Source organism: Scleropages formosus, chromosome 6 (genome assembly GCF_900964775.1).
Source record: "Scleropages formosus chromosome 6, fSclFor1.1, whole genome shotgun sequence".
NCBI classification, from domain to species: domain Eukaryota; kingdom Metazoa; phylum Chordata; class Actinopteri; order Osteoglossiformes; family Osteoglossidae; genus Scleropages; species Scleropages formosus.
The window spans coordinates 7289072-7306131 of NC_041811.1; the positions used below are offsets into that span (position 1 = coordinate 7289072).

Genomic DNA, 17060 nt, shown 5'->3' on the forward strand with positions numbered 1-17060 from the left:
GCTGTAGGAAGCACAGTTTGGGGCACCGCGGTATTGACATGTGGAAGGGAATAATGACGAATGGGGGGGGAGGGGGTGAAAGGGCAGAGAAGAAAGCTGTGGAGGATGAAACGTCTTCCAAGTGACAGGAACATGTCTGCAATTGTGGGGGGAGGGGGAGCTGTAGCCGGTGGCTCGCACCTTCCCATAATCCTCTGGTGTGTGCAAGGTCGCAATTACCAACTGCTTTCTGCTGCATTGTAGATATTCCGGAAGATTTAAGGCTGATGGCTGGAGCTGATGAGACTATTATTATCATCTTCATCAGTATTAGCCATTATTTAACTGATGCTTTCGTCCACGGTGACTTTATAAGACTTCCCGTTTTAGCTGATTTATTAACTTTAAATGCTGACAGTGTAATGGTTAGAGCTGCTACCTTTGGACCCAAAGGTTGCAGGTTTGAACCCCACCTGTGTAATACCTTTCAGCAGGTACTTACCCTAATTTTGCTCCAGTAAAATAACCTGCTGATATAAATGGGTAAATACTTGTAAGGAGCTTAAAATTGCAAGTCACTTTGGAGGAAAGCATCAGTTAAATGAATAAATGTAAATTAAAACTATTTGAAGTGACAAAAACTTATTCCACACACTCGTTCTAGAAGTTGATCGTTGAGCGATTCATCCCATAAACACGTGCTATGTTTTTCATATTGTTATTGGCCACTGACACTCGGGCACCCCAGATGCGGACGGTAAACACTGTGCACATAAGGCGAAGTGAGGAGGCCCCACACAAGTTCCTCTTTACTGCCATTTGTTAACTTGGTAGGTAAACACAAGGTCACATTTGCGCTGCATCAAACTGTAATTTTAGAAAAGCGATAAGTAAATTAATTAGAAATAAATGAACTGGAGACTAGAAAATGTATGTCTTCTCAGTATGTTACATACACACATTTATATATATTTATTTTTATATTTAGACTTCCCTTCAGTATTAATCCATAAAATTTAATAGTGGCAGCTGGTTGTTGGTGTTGTGGTTAGAGCTGCTGCTTCTGGATTTGAAGGTTGTCGATTCAAATCTCACCTTCTGCTGTGGTACCTTTGTGCAAGGTACTTACCATATTTACCCCAGTAAAACATTCCCCAGCTGTAAAAATAGGTATCCAGTCAAAAGTACCTTAACGTTGCAAGTAACTTTGAAGAAAAGCATTATGTAAATGAATAAATGTATAGATTTGACGTCTTTTTCATAAGCAACTTACAATGTTAGGTTCGTGCACTATGCTGCTTACAGTGATTTACCTATTTATACGGCAAGGTAGTTTTTGCTGTATAAATTGAGGATAAGTACCTTGATTAAGAAATGTCCATTTGAACTTGGGTCCTTTGAACATAAGGTCACAGCTCTAACTGCTATGCCACCTACTGACCCCGTTGAGGTTAATGAATTAATATTGAAGGACAGTTTAAATAAAGAAATATGAAGTATTTAAGTAAATGTGTGTATATATATCGAAAATGCAGAAAAGGTGAGTGACTGCCCTTCATGTGCTCTGTCTGGATGACAGGTCTTCCCTTTGGAATGAGGGAGAAAATGGAGTATTTAAGTACGTCTTTTTTTGCAGTTATATCTTAACAAGTCAAATCTGTGCTATTTCTGCTCCCCCCCCCCCACTAATCCACCCCTGGTGGAAATTAGAGCAGAGCCCGTCTCGCTCGCCCGGGTGTCCTTCGATGTCTCGTGTGCCGCTGTCCTCCTCTCCAACACGTGCCGGCTGCGCTGGCGCCCCTTTGAATTAGGCAGCTGCCGCGTATTTTGTGCAGATCATAATGGGGCGAGGTATTCTGTGCAAAGCATAAATATGATTTTTGTTCCTCCCCAAATTCCATTATTTATTTATTTCTTTGTGTTTTGAAGTTGCCTAGCTTTGATGCCATTTAGCCACGGATTGCTTTCACGTGCCAGCAGAGCAGCCAAAATGGTTCTTTAATGAGAGAATATTCAAATTTCTGACCTCTAAAACAGGAAACGGAGAAGGGAATGGGGCGCTTGAAATTTTTGGTCCATAGGGTCCGTGTTTGTGTTTATCTGCCCCTGGAAAAGTAAGATTGCCTGACATGCTGCCAGTCAGGTGAATGTCCCCCCAGGGCTGGGTACAGCTTTGTGTGTCATTCAGGTGAAGGAGGGCAGAGAAGGTGTTCTCTTAACATGGTGTAACATGTTGGACAAACCAGGCAGCTGCTGCCCATTGCCACATTTCTTTATGCTTCTTTTATTAAAAATGCAAAAAATCTGATCAAATCCAACCTGCTGACAATTACAAAGATACGCTTAATTTTTTTGTAGATTGTTCTTACCACTGTAAACCATCCTCAACCTCTTGATCTCTTCCACACAATATTTTGGATCATCGCACAACAGTGTGGACATGGTGAGTCGACAGGGTAGTTAGTATAGATATATAGTTACTAGGCATTTCAGGTGTTTGGATTTTTAGTTGTTAGCTTTATTTATCTGACTCTTTTCTTAGAGTGTGAGGCTTGCACACTAAGCTATTTACACTGATTTAACCATTTTTACAACAGGGTAACTTTACTGTTTCAGTTTAGGGTAAGTACCTCGAGTGAGGGTCAGTCGTATAGCTGGAGGTGGAATTTAAAACCCTGGCCCTCCGCTTGAAAGATGATGGCCCTAAGCAGTACACCACCTGCTACCCTCAACTGTTGTGTAAGAGTAATGCAGTTTCCAGCTGTTCTGTTGAGAACTTTATTAGTGTTTTTCATTGAAAATTCTGATTGCTCTGGTGAAAGAAATTACCCAGTACTGGCTTTACCTGGATCTGAAGGATAGAGGATTGCAGTTATATGCCACATTTTTTTTCAAGCCCCTCCACCCTCCCCAGCACCAAACTTCTGCCATCCATCATTCATTCCTGGTCTGGAGAGGGAAGGATGAGCGGTCCCGGCAGCTGGCTTCTCTCATGTCAGAAGCTTTCAGTCCATAAGTGCTCTGCTTCCGCAGCAGGATGAGGAAGAAAATAAACAAGGTAATCAAACACTTTCTGAGAAGCATGACGGACACCTTCGCTGAGCTGATCTGTAGGGTGGTTTTAATGGGCTGTGGTTGCCACTTGACTTCCACAGTCTTCCAGGCCTCATGTTGTTCATTGCTTTTTAATCACTTTTTTTTTCAACTGCACGTTAATGGTGGCATGGTGATTTAGTTGTCTTCCTGCCATCAGTGGACACAAATATAGTTGGACAGAAGTGTCAGATAAATAAGAATAGTAGTAACAAAAGTTTGCAAGCTGTTTAGTGCTTAAACCAGCACACAGTCAGATGTAATTAATTTATTGGCTGGTTATGTAGATCCATTCTTGTATCTTTTACTTTGCCTTGTTTATGTAACAGGTTATTTTGTACTGAATATTCCGGATAAATGTGATACATCAGCAGGGCACTTCTGGGAATTCGAGCCTTTTGGTTTCATGTCCATCTCCTGTCCTCTGGAAGGTGAGCAAGTCATCCTAGTGGTAGGGAGTTTGGGCATCACAGCGTTAGCTATCCAGAATGCACTGGGGCAGGCCAGTTCCATGCGTCGTAGCCTCTGAGAGCAATGTGACAGGGCCTGTGAAGTTCCACTTTACCCTTTTCCACACCCCCTATGACATTAATGAATAAACCATGGCAGTGCCCTCTGCCGGGGAGGGAGCACGGACACTGAATTATTTACGCACTCTTTATTTGTCCGCACAGACTGCCGCTTCTGCCGCTGCTTTAAATGTTAAAACTCCGAAGGTGGAGCTGATGCCCTTTAGCATCTCCACAGTGGCTCAGTGAAAGTGGATCGTAAAGTACAGGGGCATGTAACAAAGGTAACTTCTTCCTAAGAGTTTCTTCTGGAATAGGGCCAACAGGTGGCGTAGTGGTTAAAACAGTTGCTTTGCAGTCAGAAACACTGAGATTTAAATTCCATCTCCTGATGTGTCACTCCTGGTCAAGGTACTTACAATGAACTGATAAAGTAAAAATGTCCAGGCAGTATAAGTAGGTAAATCAGTGTAAGTAGCTTAGTATACAAATGTGACATTGTACTTCACGTGGGAGAAAAGTGTCAGATAAACTTATAATAATAATAATGATGATGATGATAATAGTAATAAGGTTGGACAGCCAGTGTGTCCACCCTTACTATTTTGCAAAATTGTTTTGAAGTTTTTCATCGAATTTTGCTCATCATGTCATTTAGATTATATATTTAGGTTTTATAATATGGTTAATAGAAAACCGACTATTGAAAGTCCTTTATTCAAGGTTTTAGATGAATAATAACAATAATAAGAAAAACTATATTTTATTATTATTATTATTGATATCGGTGGAATAGCTATAATAAATACCAAAATATCTGTTGAGTAGTATATAATAATAATAAGAATAACAGTTATAATAGTAAAATACCCATGTGTCTTTTTGTTGATCTGCATGGTGTTCAGTTCAGTCTCAGTGCTGTCATCTAAGTGGAGTGTGGTTTCGGTGTGTTCTGGTGTGTGTGTGTGTGTGTGTGTGTGTGTGTGTGTGTGTGTGTGTGTGTGTGTGTGTGTGTGTGTCCACGCGCCTCAGTGAGTTGAGGCTGCTAAGCGCTGGGCCTCCTGGTGGTGGCGATATGGAGCACTGAGCATAAGCTCCCTCTATAGAGACTGGTTTATCTAAAGTGACCCCAGCTGTCTGAAGGGATTCTCTGTCAGCACAAGCCACCAGGACTGTGGACGAAAAGCCCCACCAGCACCGGAGGGCACGGTAACTGTGCACGTCTGGTGAGCACCAAGTGCAGTGGCGACAGTCCATGTGGAACGCCAGTCTCACAGACACACGCACACATGCGCGCCCCAGAAAAAGAAGGCTGTGTATTGCCTTTGCACTTCTGAGCCAAATGTGGTGGGTTTGTTGGTCCACTGGCCCCCTCTAGGCCCCGGGTGCTGCGGAAAGGCTCGGTTCAGTCGTGTGTCCTGGGCCTGGGATGAAAGCGGTTCATGGTACGACATCTGCTGCCTCCTTGCCCTGCCTTGGCGTGTGATGCCCCAATGAGGAGGTGTCACCCAGGCCTGACATCAATACCCTCCGCCTACTGAATATATATGAGCTGGGTGTCAATCTCATTTGCCCCGCCTACTTCTTTTCCTCCGTCAGTGATTCTCACTCATTACTGGTGCATTTAAGGAAGCGAAAGGAGAAAAAACAAAAAAACAAATTTTTCCTCCCAACTTTAAGTATTAATGAAGTATTTAAAACACATCAAATATATCACACACCCAAAACATTAAATTCCGTTCACTCATTAAAATAACAGATAAATGAAATGTAAAATTAAATTTCATTTGATAGACCATAAACCCACAAACATCATTAATAGAAAAAATGATCAATATATAAAACCATGAACAAGCTTCAGTATGAAATCTGTCAGACTGTCACCATCTTTACATGTCCTAAAATCTGTCTACTCCATTATCAGTTAACTTTAAAAACACTAAACCATTTATAGATAATAATATAATTCTCCCTCCTCCCCAGCTTAGTATATAAATGGGACTTTGTCTTTGTGAGCTGGAGCCCTCAGTAGACTCTCAGAAACTAAACCTAGGATGGGATCCCACCTGGTAGAAATCAATAATCACCTGAATGGTCAGGTCTAACTGGGGAGGGGGGGTAACCTGCTCCGCCTTTTTGAGAAGTGCCCATCAAAACAGGCACCCACGGTGCAGTATTGGTGACTGGCCTGACTTCCCTCCTATGCCTCTTCTTCCTCCTGGTCACTTTTAAAAAGTCCAAGTCTGGGTCCTCCTAACCAGGAGAGTCAACGTCCTCTTCAGATGGAGGCACGGTAGTAGTGCTGGTTGAGTGGAACCCGCCAACACTGGCCACTGCTCAACCGTCCATTGCCTTTCCTGTGGATTTGCATGCATTAAACGTGGACATGGAGGATTGTGGGTAACCTGTTTTTTCTGATGGATTCAGGAACATTCTTGAAATTGGACTGTGGTATCTCAACGCTGGCAGGCTGTGTTGAAAAAAAAAAAAAAATGAGCCTCACCTTTGCTGATTATTATTTCTTGGGCTTCTGTTTTATCTGCGCTACATGGGGGCAGTAGGTGGCATAGTGGTTAGAGTCATTACCTTACAGTTGAAGGATTTGGGTTTGAATCCCACATCCTGCTCTAGTACCCTTGATCAAGGTATTTATGAATTGATGCAGTAAAAATTACCCAGCTGTATAAATGGGTAAATCATTGTAAGTAGTTTTGTTTGAGTTTGTTTTTGTCTCAGTTTAGTTCCGGTGCTTCAGCACACACGTGGAACACACCTGGTGTTATTTTGGAAATCAGTGGCTGGTAGCTGCCCTCCATCAGGTCCTCCTAGGGGCCTCGCCTGATCACTAAATCTAATGAGGCGACATCACAGCGTCGCACCCACCACCCTATAATGAAGAGCCTGCATCACCAGCCTTGTTTTTATTAAAGTATTTCATCATTTTGCAGGCCCTAATTTAAAGACTCCGGAAGGGGCAGGGCACTCAAGAGAGGGGCTGACGGATGACCGGTGCGGGGGAGCGACAAGCCGACATTGACGATAGCGGGGCCGTACGTGATCTTTCTTTGAAATACAATATGCAGCTGTTACGGTTGCTCTCAGGGTTCCTCCTGCTTATCGTTGCTGTACCACGGTGCAATGAAGACGTGAATCAAGAAGCTGCGAGTAAAGTGAGGCTGTTTGCGATGGGCCAGGTCCCCCCTAAAGCACTGAAGGCTGAGGGTCATTCTCAAGGTCCAATGATCTCCCAAGCGCCCTGTGGCCACCTGAAGCTGGGGCGATCAATAGGTTTTGAGCATCCATTGACAGGCAGCCAACACGGTGCCATCGATCTCACCGGGGTTATTTAAGCATTGCAGGGCGGTGGGTGGAGTCTGCTCAGGTAGGGGCCTGGAGATTGGGGGGGGGGGTCGCATGCGAACAGGGGAGTAACATTAATGGCAGCACTTTGCCTATTAGACTCCATTATTATGTTATACTACATGTTTGAGGCATGTTGCTCAGTCACAGTTGTACATTATTGCCGAGTTATGCTGAGCTAATGTCCACTTTTGGCGACCGCATAGTCTGTCCAGAATGTTGTGTCTTACACATCTTTTAGGGGTGTATTAACACTCATAAACCAATACGCCTATTGCTTGCCTGGCGGGGCTAATTCATTCCATGAAATCACACCGTTAGGCCAATTCCCCTAATTAGGGGGTCAAATTACCACTGCTATTTCTCATGGGGGGGGGGGAGGAAAGTAGATGGGTCAAAGAAAAAAAAAATTAACCAAAATAATTTTTTAAAATGTTTGACAGTTTTAACAACCATTTTTTGTAGTATTTCTAGAAAATGACTTGCATGCCATTCAAATGATTAACTAGTAATGTGAATGGTGCAGTGTGAATCATTTTTTTTTTAACAATAATGTAAGGGAATTTAAATTGTAAAAGCTATTTTTATGATTTGCATAGTTGTTTTAATTGCATTAATACCATTTCTTTCTAAAGGCTTGTATGGGATCTGTTTTAGGTTTGAGGAAGTTTACCATAGTCGGTGTTGAATTGCTGAAGGTGAAGGTGATTAGTTGAAATGTTGTTATGGCAGGAAGTAAGAAATTGGTACACTAATTACTTTTGTTATGGAAGAAGTTCAGCATCCACACGTTTTGCAGAGTAAAGATGTAGTACGCAGTTTAAAAAAAAAAAAAAACCTGCTGTGGGTGTAAAATTATATTACTGGGAAAAATGTCGTTCTGCATAATAGGCCGTTTTTATGAAAATTTGCCTGTATTTTCATAAGCTGTTGTAGTGGTTATATGAAGTAAGGGTGCACAGTTGTGGGGGGAAGTTTGTGAACCCCACAAAATTATCTAAATTTCTCTGTGAATAGTGCCTAAAATATTATCTGATCATAATACTACTAAATACAAGCAATTTTATTTAATAAACAATGCACAACATTTCACATCTACTCACTAAAGGGCGCTACAGCAGGTGGTGGGATTGGAACCTGCATCCTTGGAGCGGAAGGCAACAACTCTAACCACTATGCTGCCTGCTGTGTTTTTCTCGTCACGCGGAGGTGTTAGTGTAGAATTCAGTGCTCAGCTGTTGTTTTGAGTATGGCACTATGACACGCTCAGTTTATTAGTCTTTATCACCATAGCAATATTTCAGGGATGTTGGTATGACCTTGCACTTGACGTGTCAGTGACTGCAGGCAGGATTGTGGTTCTTTTATTGATCCTGAGTCCCAGGCCAGCCCCTGCCACCGGTGTGCTTGTGGCTTGGACATGCTTGGCGGTACCTTGGATGACTCACTTTTGATGGGAATTGTAGCCTTCATCTCCCACACACACACACATTCGCACAGAGTCGGACGGGAGTTGTAAAGGTGACACTGATTTTAAAAACATGAGTGTGCCCTCGCTGTCACACCTTGCTGATGACTGGGGGCCCATGTTCTTGTCCTGAGTTTTAGAGAAGCACTTTGTCTTTAATGATGGAGGAGTGGGACTACAGCAACTTCTCCGGGGGGTGGGTTCTGGCGACGAAGGTGTCCCTCATCCCTGGGGCGGTGACGGTCTGTTACCAGGGCGCACTCCAACTGGGTCTTTCAGCTGTGGACCCACCGGCCCAGAGCAGCAGCTGAAGCACTGCTCCTACGCCCATCCCCCCCTCCCTAGCGCAGTTACCGCCAACCTCTGGGGTCCTGCCCCGGGCCCACCCCTTTCTCACCATCGCCCATATGGTGAGACAATCCTCTTTCCCTGGAGACCTGTTAACACCACGTGCCCCCCAGCGCATGCCTCCCTCTCTTGTTACAATGCTTCCTCTTCACTCCTCTGCCGACCACAGTTCGCTGTGGTTTTATTTTTATTTTTAAATGTATTATTACCTCTTCCCCAGTGCTCTAAGTATAGCAGTTAACCTCCTGTAGTCATTCCTCGTCCCCCTCCATTGGATGCTCTCTCTCTCCCTATTCTGTCCACACCCTTTGCCATGTGTTATTATTATTATTATAGGTTGTTGGAAATATTCTGTATTTCATAAATCATAACCATGTATAAACAATGTGCATAAATGCTGTGTTGTACAATAGGGCTATTTTATAATTTTTCATGAATTTCACACATTGTTCCTGTTATACTAAAAAAATATATAGTACAGTATCGTAATTATGTTGTAATCATGCTGTGCTATTTTCACTTTCTTTTCCAAATCTTATTTCTTTATCTTTTTTTTTTTTTTTTTCTCAGCACCACCAGAACACTAATTATTTTTTGCTTGCTAGCCATTTTAAATAAATAACTTGAATGGAATTGAAAATGAAAAGTTCTGTAAACAAGGAGCAGTTGCTGCTACACATTCAATCACTGACTGTGACCCAAACAATAAGAAAGATGTGGCTATTAGATGTTACCGTACAGCAGATGGAGTGCTTATCGTCAGATGTTGCATCCAAACACTTGGATTTGAAAATAATAAGTTTAATAGGATGCCTGTTGTTAAGTCAAGGTCATCATAAGTCAAGGATTACTTGTAATACTTATTTTCTCACCCTGTTATCTAAGGCATCTTATAGGGAGTTTTGCCGACAGTTAATGTTTTATAGATATGGTCAGGAGGGTAAACTCTCCTATCTGTCTCTCTCTCTCTCTCCCTGCCCCCACAGGAGACTCTTCAGACCATCTCCAAGTTCTGCTTCCCCTTCAGCATGGACAGGTAATGTGCAATCCCCCCCTCCAGCTTTTGCTGGGCTTTGTGTTGCAGAACCTTCCTGTACAAAGGTAGGGGTTGGGGTCATGGAACCACCCTGTCACCCTTCTGGCTTCAATCTCTTTAAGGGTGGCTTAATGCCTCAGTGAGAGATTCTTAAATCCTCAGTGCAATATCGTTTCAAATTGCCAGCATAATCAAATCAGATGCAACGAGGAGGACATGGTGTGGCCAATTTTTAAAAAAAAAAAAAATAAAAAAAATAAAGTTCATTGATTTTATTAAAAATTGAAAATGACAGCTTAAAGGTGAGCACAGGAATGTACATGCTTGCCCAGTGACAATTCAATTGCTATATAGCATATAGTTTTATACAGACGTACAAGGCTGGATATTGCAGCAGTCCAGTGCTGTTTGGGTCGAGAAGGTCCAACAGCAGCACCTCTCCTGTTATTTGAACCCATACCTGTGGTCACAGGTGCCGCTTCAAAAGTATGTTTCTGAATTGCAGTGAGCTACTTCATGCTGCCTTTGTGTGGATCTGCTTACCTGGCAATACAGCGGCTTTCAAAGCGCTGCAATACCAAAATATCATTTATAATGAGGTGCTGTGTACAACAATGCTTCTGAGACCCTGAATCGCAGCGCCCTCTATAGATGTCACAGAGTTTCCTTTGTTTTGTTTGAGTTGAGTGAAGAAAGCTATGTAGGACAAAAATGTTTCACTTTATTAAATAATAACTTTTATTTAATTCCCATTTTTCTAAAAAATGACTTAGTGTTTGGTTTGTATGCTAAATTGCTCGCAGTCATTTCCAGCTATACATTAGCCATTTTTACTCTACTGATTTGTGCACCTTCGATCAAAGTACTTACCCTGAAATAAGGTAAAAATTATCCAGCTGTATACATGGGTAAACTAATTTCAATGATTTAACACTGTATGTTAATTTGAAGAAAAGCATCAGCTAAATGAATATAAAATATTTGTTTTTAAATGTGAATTTATAATGTAGGACGTAAGAATTTGCATATGTTCAGCACTGTTTCCCGTCCTACGGTTCCCTACAGCCTGACTGTGAACCAGGTGGGGCAGAACTTCACCTTTGTGCTGACGGACATCGAGAGCAAGCAGAGGTTTGGCTTCTGTCGCCTGTCATCTGGGAGCCAGAGCTGCTTCTGCATCTTGAGGTGAGAGATGGAGTGATGGAGGGAGGAATTGGGGGGCACAAGGGGCAAATGAGAGTGAGATGGAGGAAATCCGTCCAGCTCCCCGCCAGGGGCACAGCATCAAAGGCAGACCCGTCTGGCCAGGGGTTGGGGCCCCAGGCCACGTCTCGGTTCTGATGAGCTGGGCCTGTTTATCCTGGCAATGGAGGAGTTAGAGCTGCCGGAGGCAGTTTGGCCATAAGATAAAGGGGAAGTGAGACAAGCGACCAGTTTGCCTGAGGAGCTCAACTGGTGTATAACTGATGGATACAGAGCTTCAGCTCTCTGTGTACTGCTCTAAGTTGTCAGCACCACACTAACGGTCTACCCAAAGTGGTTCAGCCCGAAACTGCCTTTGAACCTGAGCTGTTCATCCGCTAATTCCAGCCCTCTTAGTTTCAATATCGCTTGTATTAGGAAGATGCTCTAGCGGAATATGAGAGGGAACTTGTCACTGCAGAGGCTCTTGTAGAAGTATAGAGATCCATCTCACCTCCAGTTCAGATACATTGGTTGAAAGATGTGTCATGACTGTTAGCGTTGCAGTGGACCACAGTGGATTTAATATGCGCAATTAGCAGTTCGTTTAGTAGGTATATTTCTCCAAAGTGACGTATGGCTGAGAGTAAACCAAAGTCCAGAAACAACAGATGAAGAGCTTTAGACACAGACACAAAACTATCAGCTCAAAGCTTGTGTCTCTGATACCAACATGTTGCTGCTTCACATCCCTTAAATGGGTGCCTGTAGTGGTACACTGAAGAAGTAAATACATTCATAATCATAAAATGTGGGTTTGGACTCAGTTAATTGACAACTGGAGCGTACTGTTTAGAGCTCCTGTCTTTGAATCCAAAAGTCACAGGCTCAAACCCAACTCCAACCGTAGTACCCTTGAGGAAGGTTGTTGTTGTTGCTGATGATGATGATGCTAATAGTCAAACCCGACCCGTAGCAACCACCTGCATGATTTTTATAGCAAGGGAGGAACAGAAATGGGTTGCCAGTGCCTTCTTCTGTACGTTGAGGGAGGCACATGCAGGGAGAAATACGGAACTGCCGCACACCCCAAGTAGGACTCGAACCCCATGACCCGCCAAATAGCAAGGTACCGGTCAAACCCACTGCGCCCCCACATCTCCCCTTGAGCAAGGTACTTACCCTAAATTGCTCCAGTAAAATTACCCAGCTGTATAAATGGGTAAATCATTGTAAGTAGCTTAAGTTGCTTTGGATAAAAGCATCAGCTAAATTAATTAATTGGGAAAGAAATGGGTCTGAAAGAGATGGGTTTGAGACCCTTCTTCAATGGGGGAGGGATTCCGGGGCTCTGAGAGACAGCGGGAGCTCATTCTACTGCTTTGGATCTAGAACCGAAGAACTTCGGGCTTTTGGTGTTAGACTCCTTTTGAATGGGACCACCAAGCAGCCAGAGGTGAAGGAGTGTTAAGTTCTTGCTGGGGTGTAAGCAATAATCTGGTCCTGTCGGTATCGGACGAGGTTCTTTGACCATCATGCAGGCTGTAACTAGAGCTGTCGAACTTGATATGGAAAGTTATAGGAAGCCATCACAGAAAAACAAAGAGAGCAGATGCATGGGAAGACTTTGGTAAGGTTTCTACAAAGAACTCTGTGCACCAGGAGATGGACAAGTGAATGAAAGAAGGATTGTGTGAATGGATGATCATTGATGCAGTTGAACAGAGACATCAGCAACTTGTTGTCCTGTCAGAGTCTCACTGAGGAACCCACACAGTAAACCCTGTTAATGTAGTGTTAACCGCACAATCGGTGGATTCTGTGCGACAGTTTACACCATGTGTTTGTCTTTTGTTTCCATTAAAGACGCACTTTGAGCTGTCTCTTTTCTAGTTCAGGTGATTTGTTCTGCCTGTGTCCACCCCACTTTCTATTCTTTCTGCCTTTTCTTACTTCTCTCCCTGTCACTCTTTTCTCCTTTTTCCCCATTGGGGCGCAGGCAGAGATTTTGCTCTAATTGAGCAGAAACATGTGGAGGGATCAGGAATATCTCAAGGGATTAAAGGAAAGTCCCCGGTTTGCACGGCTTGTAGCTTGTGTTTGGAGCAAGGGGGGACCGCTGGGAATGAATGTAGTTAGCGTGACCCCTGACCCCCGGGAACTGTTGACATGGAAGGCGGCCAAGATGTGTCCACAGAAAGGCCTTTGTTAATCTCATTCAGGGCTCCCCGCGAACTCTCCGGACTGTGGAAGTTGCCAGCTTGGAGCTCTGGAATGCCCGGCTCTTTTCTCCACCCCCAAAGCTATGCTTTGGAAATAGAGGTGAGCCCATGACCAGCAAGGCTTCTTCAACAGGGAGCTATGACATCTCAGCTCAATGCACATTGACAGTTTCCTGGCTTCGGCATGCCAGCTGGCAGACCTGCAGAGCGCTGGGATTGGAAGGGTGCTCTGAAGACCCAATCTGCCCTCTAGGGTTGGAACAGCAGGGGCAGCAGAAGAACAGCAATTCTCAAGGGTGCCCTGGTCTTACCTGCTTGTCTCCATAGTCGAACATGTGATTTGTACATTCTTTCCATGTTGGTCCTGCCATTGCTTTGACCTGTAATCGCTTTGACTCAGCCAAGATGTAACCTCAAACTCTTAGTTGAGAGTCAACCAATGCCATGTTGGCTTAAGTTTGCACACTTTTAACATACACTTTGGTATGTTACTGTTACTGGATGGTTTCATAAGTGCTCAGAAGCAGAGACTTGGTGTTCCTCGTCTTCTAGAAAACTAGTTATATCTTTTCTCAACAGGACTGGACATTTAAACCATCCCAAAACGGCTGCCCTAACACCCATGAGCAGTGGGAGGTTTTACACGTGACCATGGTTAAAGTGGAATTGCTGATTTCTGCTGTTTCAAACCCGGTATCTTCTTGTTCGTCCCAGTAAAGCCAGGAAAGGGTGACACCGGAATAATAGGACTGTGAAAGAAAGGAAAGAAAGGGTCGAGGAGAACAAAGAGACTAATTCTCTGGCTGGTTGGTTTTGGACAGTCCTCCTCTCCCCTGATTGAATGTGGAGAGCCCAGAACGACCTCCACACAACAATCCTACACACATACACACACACACACAAAAAACGGAAGCATCAGAATGGCCCACTCAGGCCCTCTCCTGTTGACATGCAGAGATCAGAAAAAAACTCTATAAGGGTTTCATTAGTTTTCTTGTTGGCAGCTATAATGGTGACCCGTTGGGGGCTAAGTAGGATCGTGTAGGGCGGAGCCTGAGCAGGAAAGGGGTGGTCCTCGAGAGCCCCACAGTGTTTGATTTACACTTATGCCAAATGATTTCTAATTACACTGCTGAATGCACCACATGTCTTAAGTGCACTCAGCCTGGTGCTGGGATACAACCTTGGATTGTGCAGCTCCCTCTTGCATTGCTTCACCTGATTATGAACACCACCTGGAGGTTTGTGCTTTTGTTTCATTTACTGGGGCAGCAGGTGGCATAGTGGTCAGAACTGCCACCTTGCACTCAAAGTACCTGCGATCCTGTCTTACCTTGCTGTAAGTATGCTTAATCAAGATTCGGTCAACTGATGACCAGCAGTTATGAGTTGAGCTGACTCTGCTGTATAAATGGGTAAGTCATTGTTTAGCAGCTCACCAATGTAAGTTGCTTTTGAGAGAAGTGTCAGTTAAATGAAAACTAAAAAAAAAAAAACCTGCTAACTCCCATTTTGCTGTTGTAACTGATTGGTGCAGATGTATAATTGGGAAATAACCATTGCAGTCCTTCCTTGTCATCTATCAGTCTGTTAATTTGTCTGTACAGGGTTAGGGTCATGATAAAGTATTTGCCTCCTTCCTAGTTTCCTTGACTATTGAAAATTTTTGACATCAAATTTTTTTCGGGTCTTCAACCTAAATTTTATATTAGATGAAAGGCACTTGAAAGCACAAATAAAACATTTTTACTTATTTAATGAAATTACCCAACACCTGGCACTGTGTGAAAAAGTAATTGCCCACTAGTTGAATAAACACTATTAAGACTTAGTCAGCTCATTGAACACAATAAGTCTTGGTTACAGCCAGCCCTGCTCAGTATAAACCTCACTTGTTTTGACTCCTCAGAGTCAAGTTGCAGTGCATACATTCCACAAACACATTATACAACAACCAAAGAAAATATCTGAAGAGATGAGCGAAAAGTTTCAGTCGGGAAAGGGTTACAAATCCATTTCTAAGACTCTGGGACTTCACTGCACCACAGCGAGAGGCATAATCTCCAAATGTGGTTTTAAACACTTGGAACAGCAGTGAACCTTCCCAGGAGTGGCTGGCCTGCCAAAATTTCTCCCAAGGCACAGCATAAAATCATCCAGAAAGTCGCAAAGGACCTTAACAAAACATTCAGAGAACTTCAGGCTTCTCCTGTCTCAGCTAAGGTCAGTGTTGTTGGCTCTACAATTGGAAAGACACTGGGAAAAAATGAGCTTCACAGTAGAGTAGCAAGGTAGAGTCCACTACTAACCAAGAAGAACATAAATGTTTGTCTCATTTGCTATGAGGCACCTGGACATCAACAAATGTTCTGGGAGAATGTTCTGTGGACAGACTATCAAAGGTGGGACTTTTTCAAGGACACGTCCCATTATGTGTGGCGTAAAGCAAACGCAGTATTCAACAGTAAGAACATCATACCGACAGTCAAACATGGTGGTGACAGGGTGATGGTGAGGGGATGCTTTCCTGCCTAATGGCCTGGGTGACTTACTATAATTCAAGGAAAGATTAATTCTGCTCTGTCAGCATATTCTTAAGGAAAATATTCAGTTATCTGATTGTGAGCTGAATCTTAGTTGGGTTGGCAACAAGACCATGATCCAAAACGAAAAAGCATATCTACATCAGAATCAAAATAAGAAAAATTTTAAGTTTTGGAGTTGCCTGGTCAAAGTCCACACCTAAATCTATTAGATATGCAATGGCAAGACATGAAACAAGCAGTTCAGGCCTGAAAACCTATCAGTGTTTCTAATTGAAAGCAGTTCTGCAAGGAAGAGTGGGATAAATTCCTACACAATAATTTAAAGGACTGATATTGAATTGTATCAGGCATTTTGTTGCAGTCATTGCAGCTAAAGGTGGCACAACCAGTGAACTGTGGCAAAAGGAAATTACTTCTTCACACAGTGTCAAGTTGGTGTTGGATAACTTTGTAAGTTAAAAATTATTTGTTCACCCATGTGCTCTTTATTTAAAATTAGGCTTTGGTTGAAGCCTTGCAAACATTGTGTTGAAAAAAGTTGCAATAGAGGAAAACACTTTTTCATTGCATTGTATCTTTATCAGTTTAACAGAAAGTGATCTAGGTAGACTAATGATCAATTGACTAATTAGTTATTTGCTTTTAAGGGACCCAAACACCTCCCTTTCTCCCCACAGCCCATGTCTACCTTCTCCCCATCTAGTGGAGTGCAGCCTCATGTCTGGTTCTGGTTATGCAGAGCTTGCTGACATCTCATTGTGGGGCGCTAGTTTAACTTTCTCTCCTTCCTCTTTAAAGTCTCCCATAATGGAACCCCTGCTCTATAGCGATGGACACGCACAATCACACATCAGGTGGGAGCAACCACCAGGTCTGGGCCATGTCTGCCATGTTGTTTTCACATTTATTTCCTGTTTGTGTGTAAGCAGTGAGGGCATTCTTGGACTGACCTTTGGATAAGCGCTGTGTTGTGAAGTTTTCCTTTGGCCTGCACTGTGTTTGTTTTCGTGTTTGAGAACGGGAACGCTTCAAGGGCGAGCTGACGGATGGGCAGAATGACGATGACGACAGTAAAAACAACCGGAGTTGTTTGTGGTGGCATCTCTTTGCAGTCATTTCCATGGGGTCACGGAGAAGGGCTTGTAGCAACTGTATGCTGGGTCATGTGTGAAAACCCCTCTGCTCATTTTGAGCTCTTTTCCTCCTTTTGCAAATCTGTGCAGAGATTTCTGCATTTTTTTTTTTGTTTCTGAGGTCACTTTGCAATATGAAAAACCAAAAGAAAACACATTGTTAGTCTTGTAGTTATTTGCCATG

The 17060-nt window shown here is 43.2% G+C and overlaps 1 protein-coding gene across 5 annotated transcripts in view; it reads left to right on the forward strand.

Moving 5' to 3' along the window:
- dennd1a (DENN/MADD domain containing 1A) overlaps positions 1 to 17060 on the forward strand; it is an 81410-nt gene that overhangs the window by 21333 nt on the left and 43017 nt on the right. For all 5 annotated transcript variants that reach the window (XM_029253186.1, XM_029253188.1, XM_029253187.1 and 2 more), the window contains exons 4-5: positions 9744 to 9793; positions 10859 to 10978. In XM_029253186.1, coding sequence (XP_029109019.1) covers positions 9744 to 9793; positions 10859 to 10978 — 170 coding nt within the window. The remainder of the gene's footprint in view (positions 1 to 9743; positions 9794 to 10858; positions 10979 to 17060) is intronic.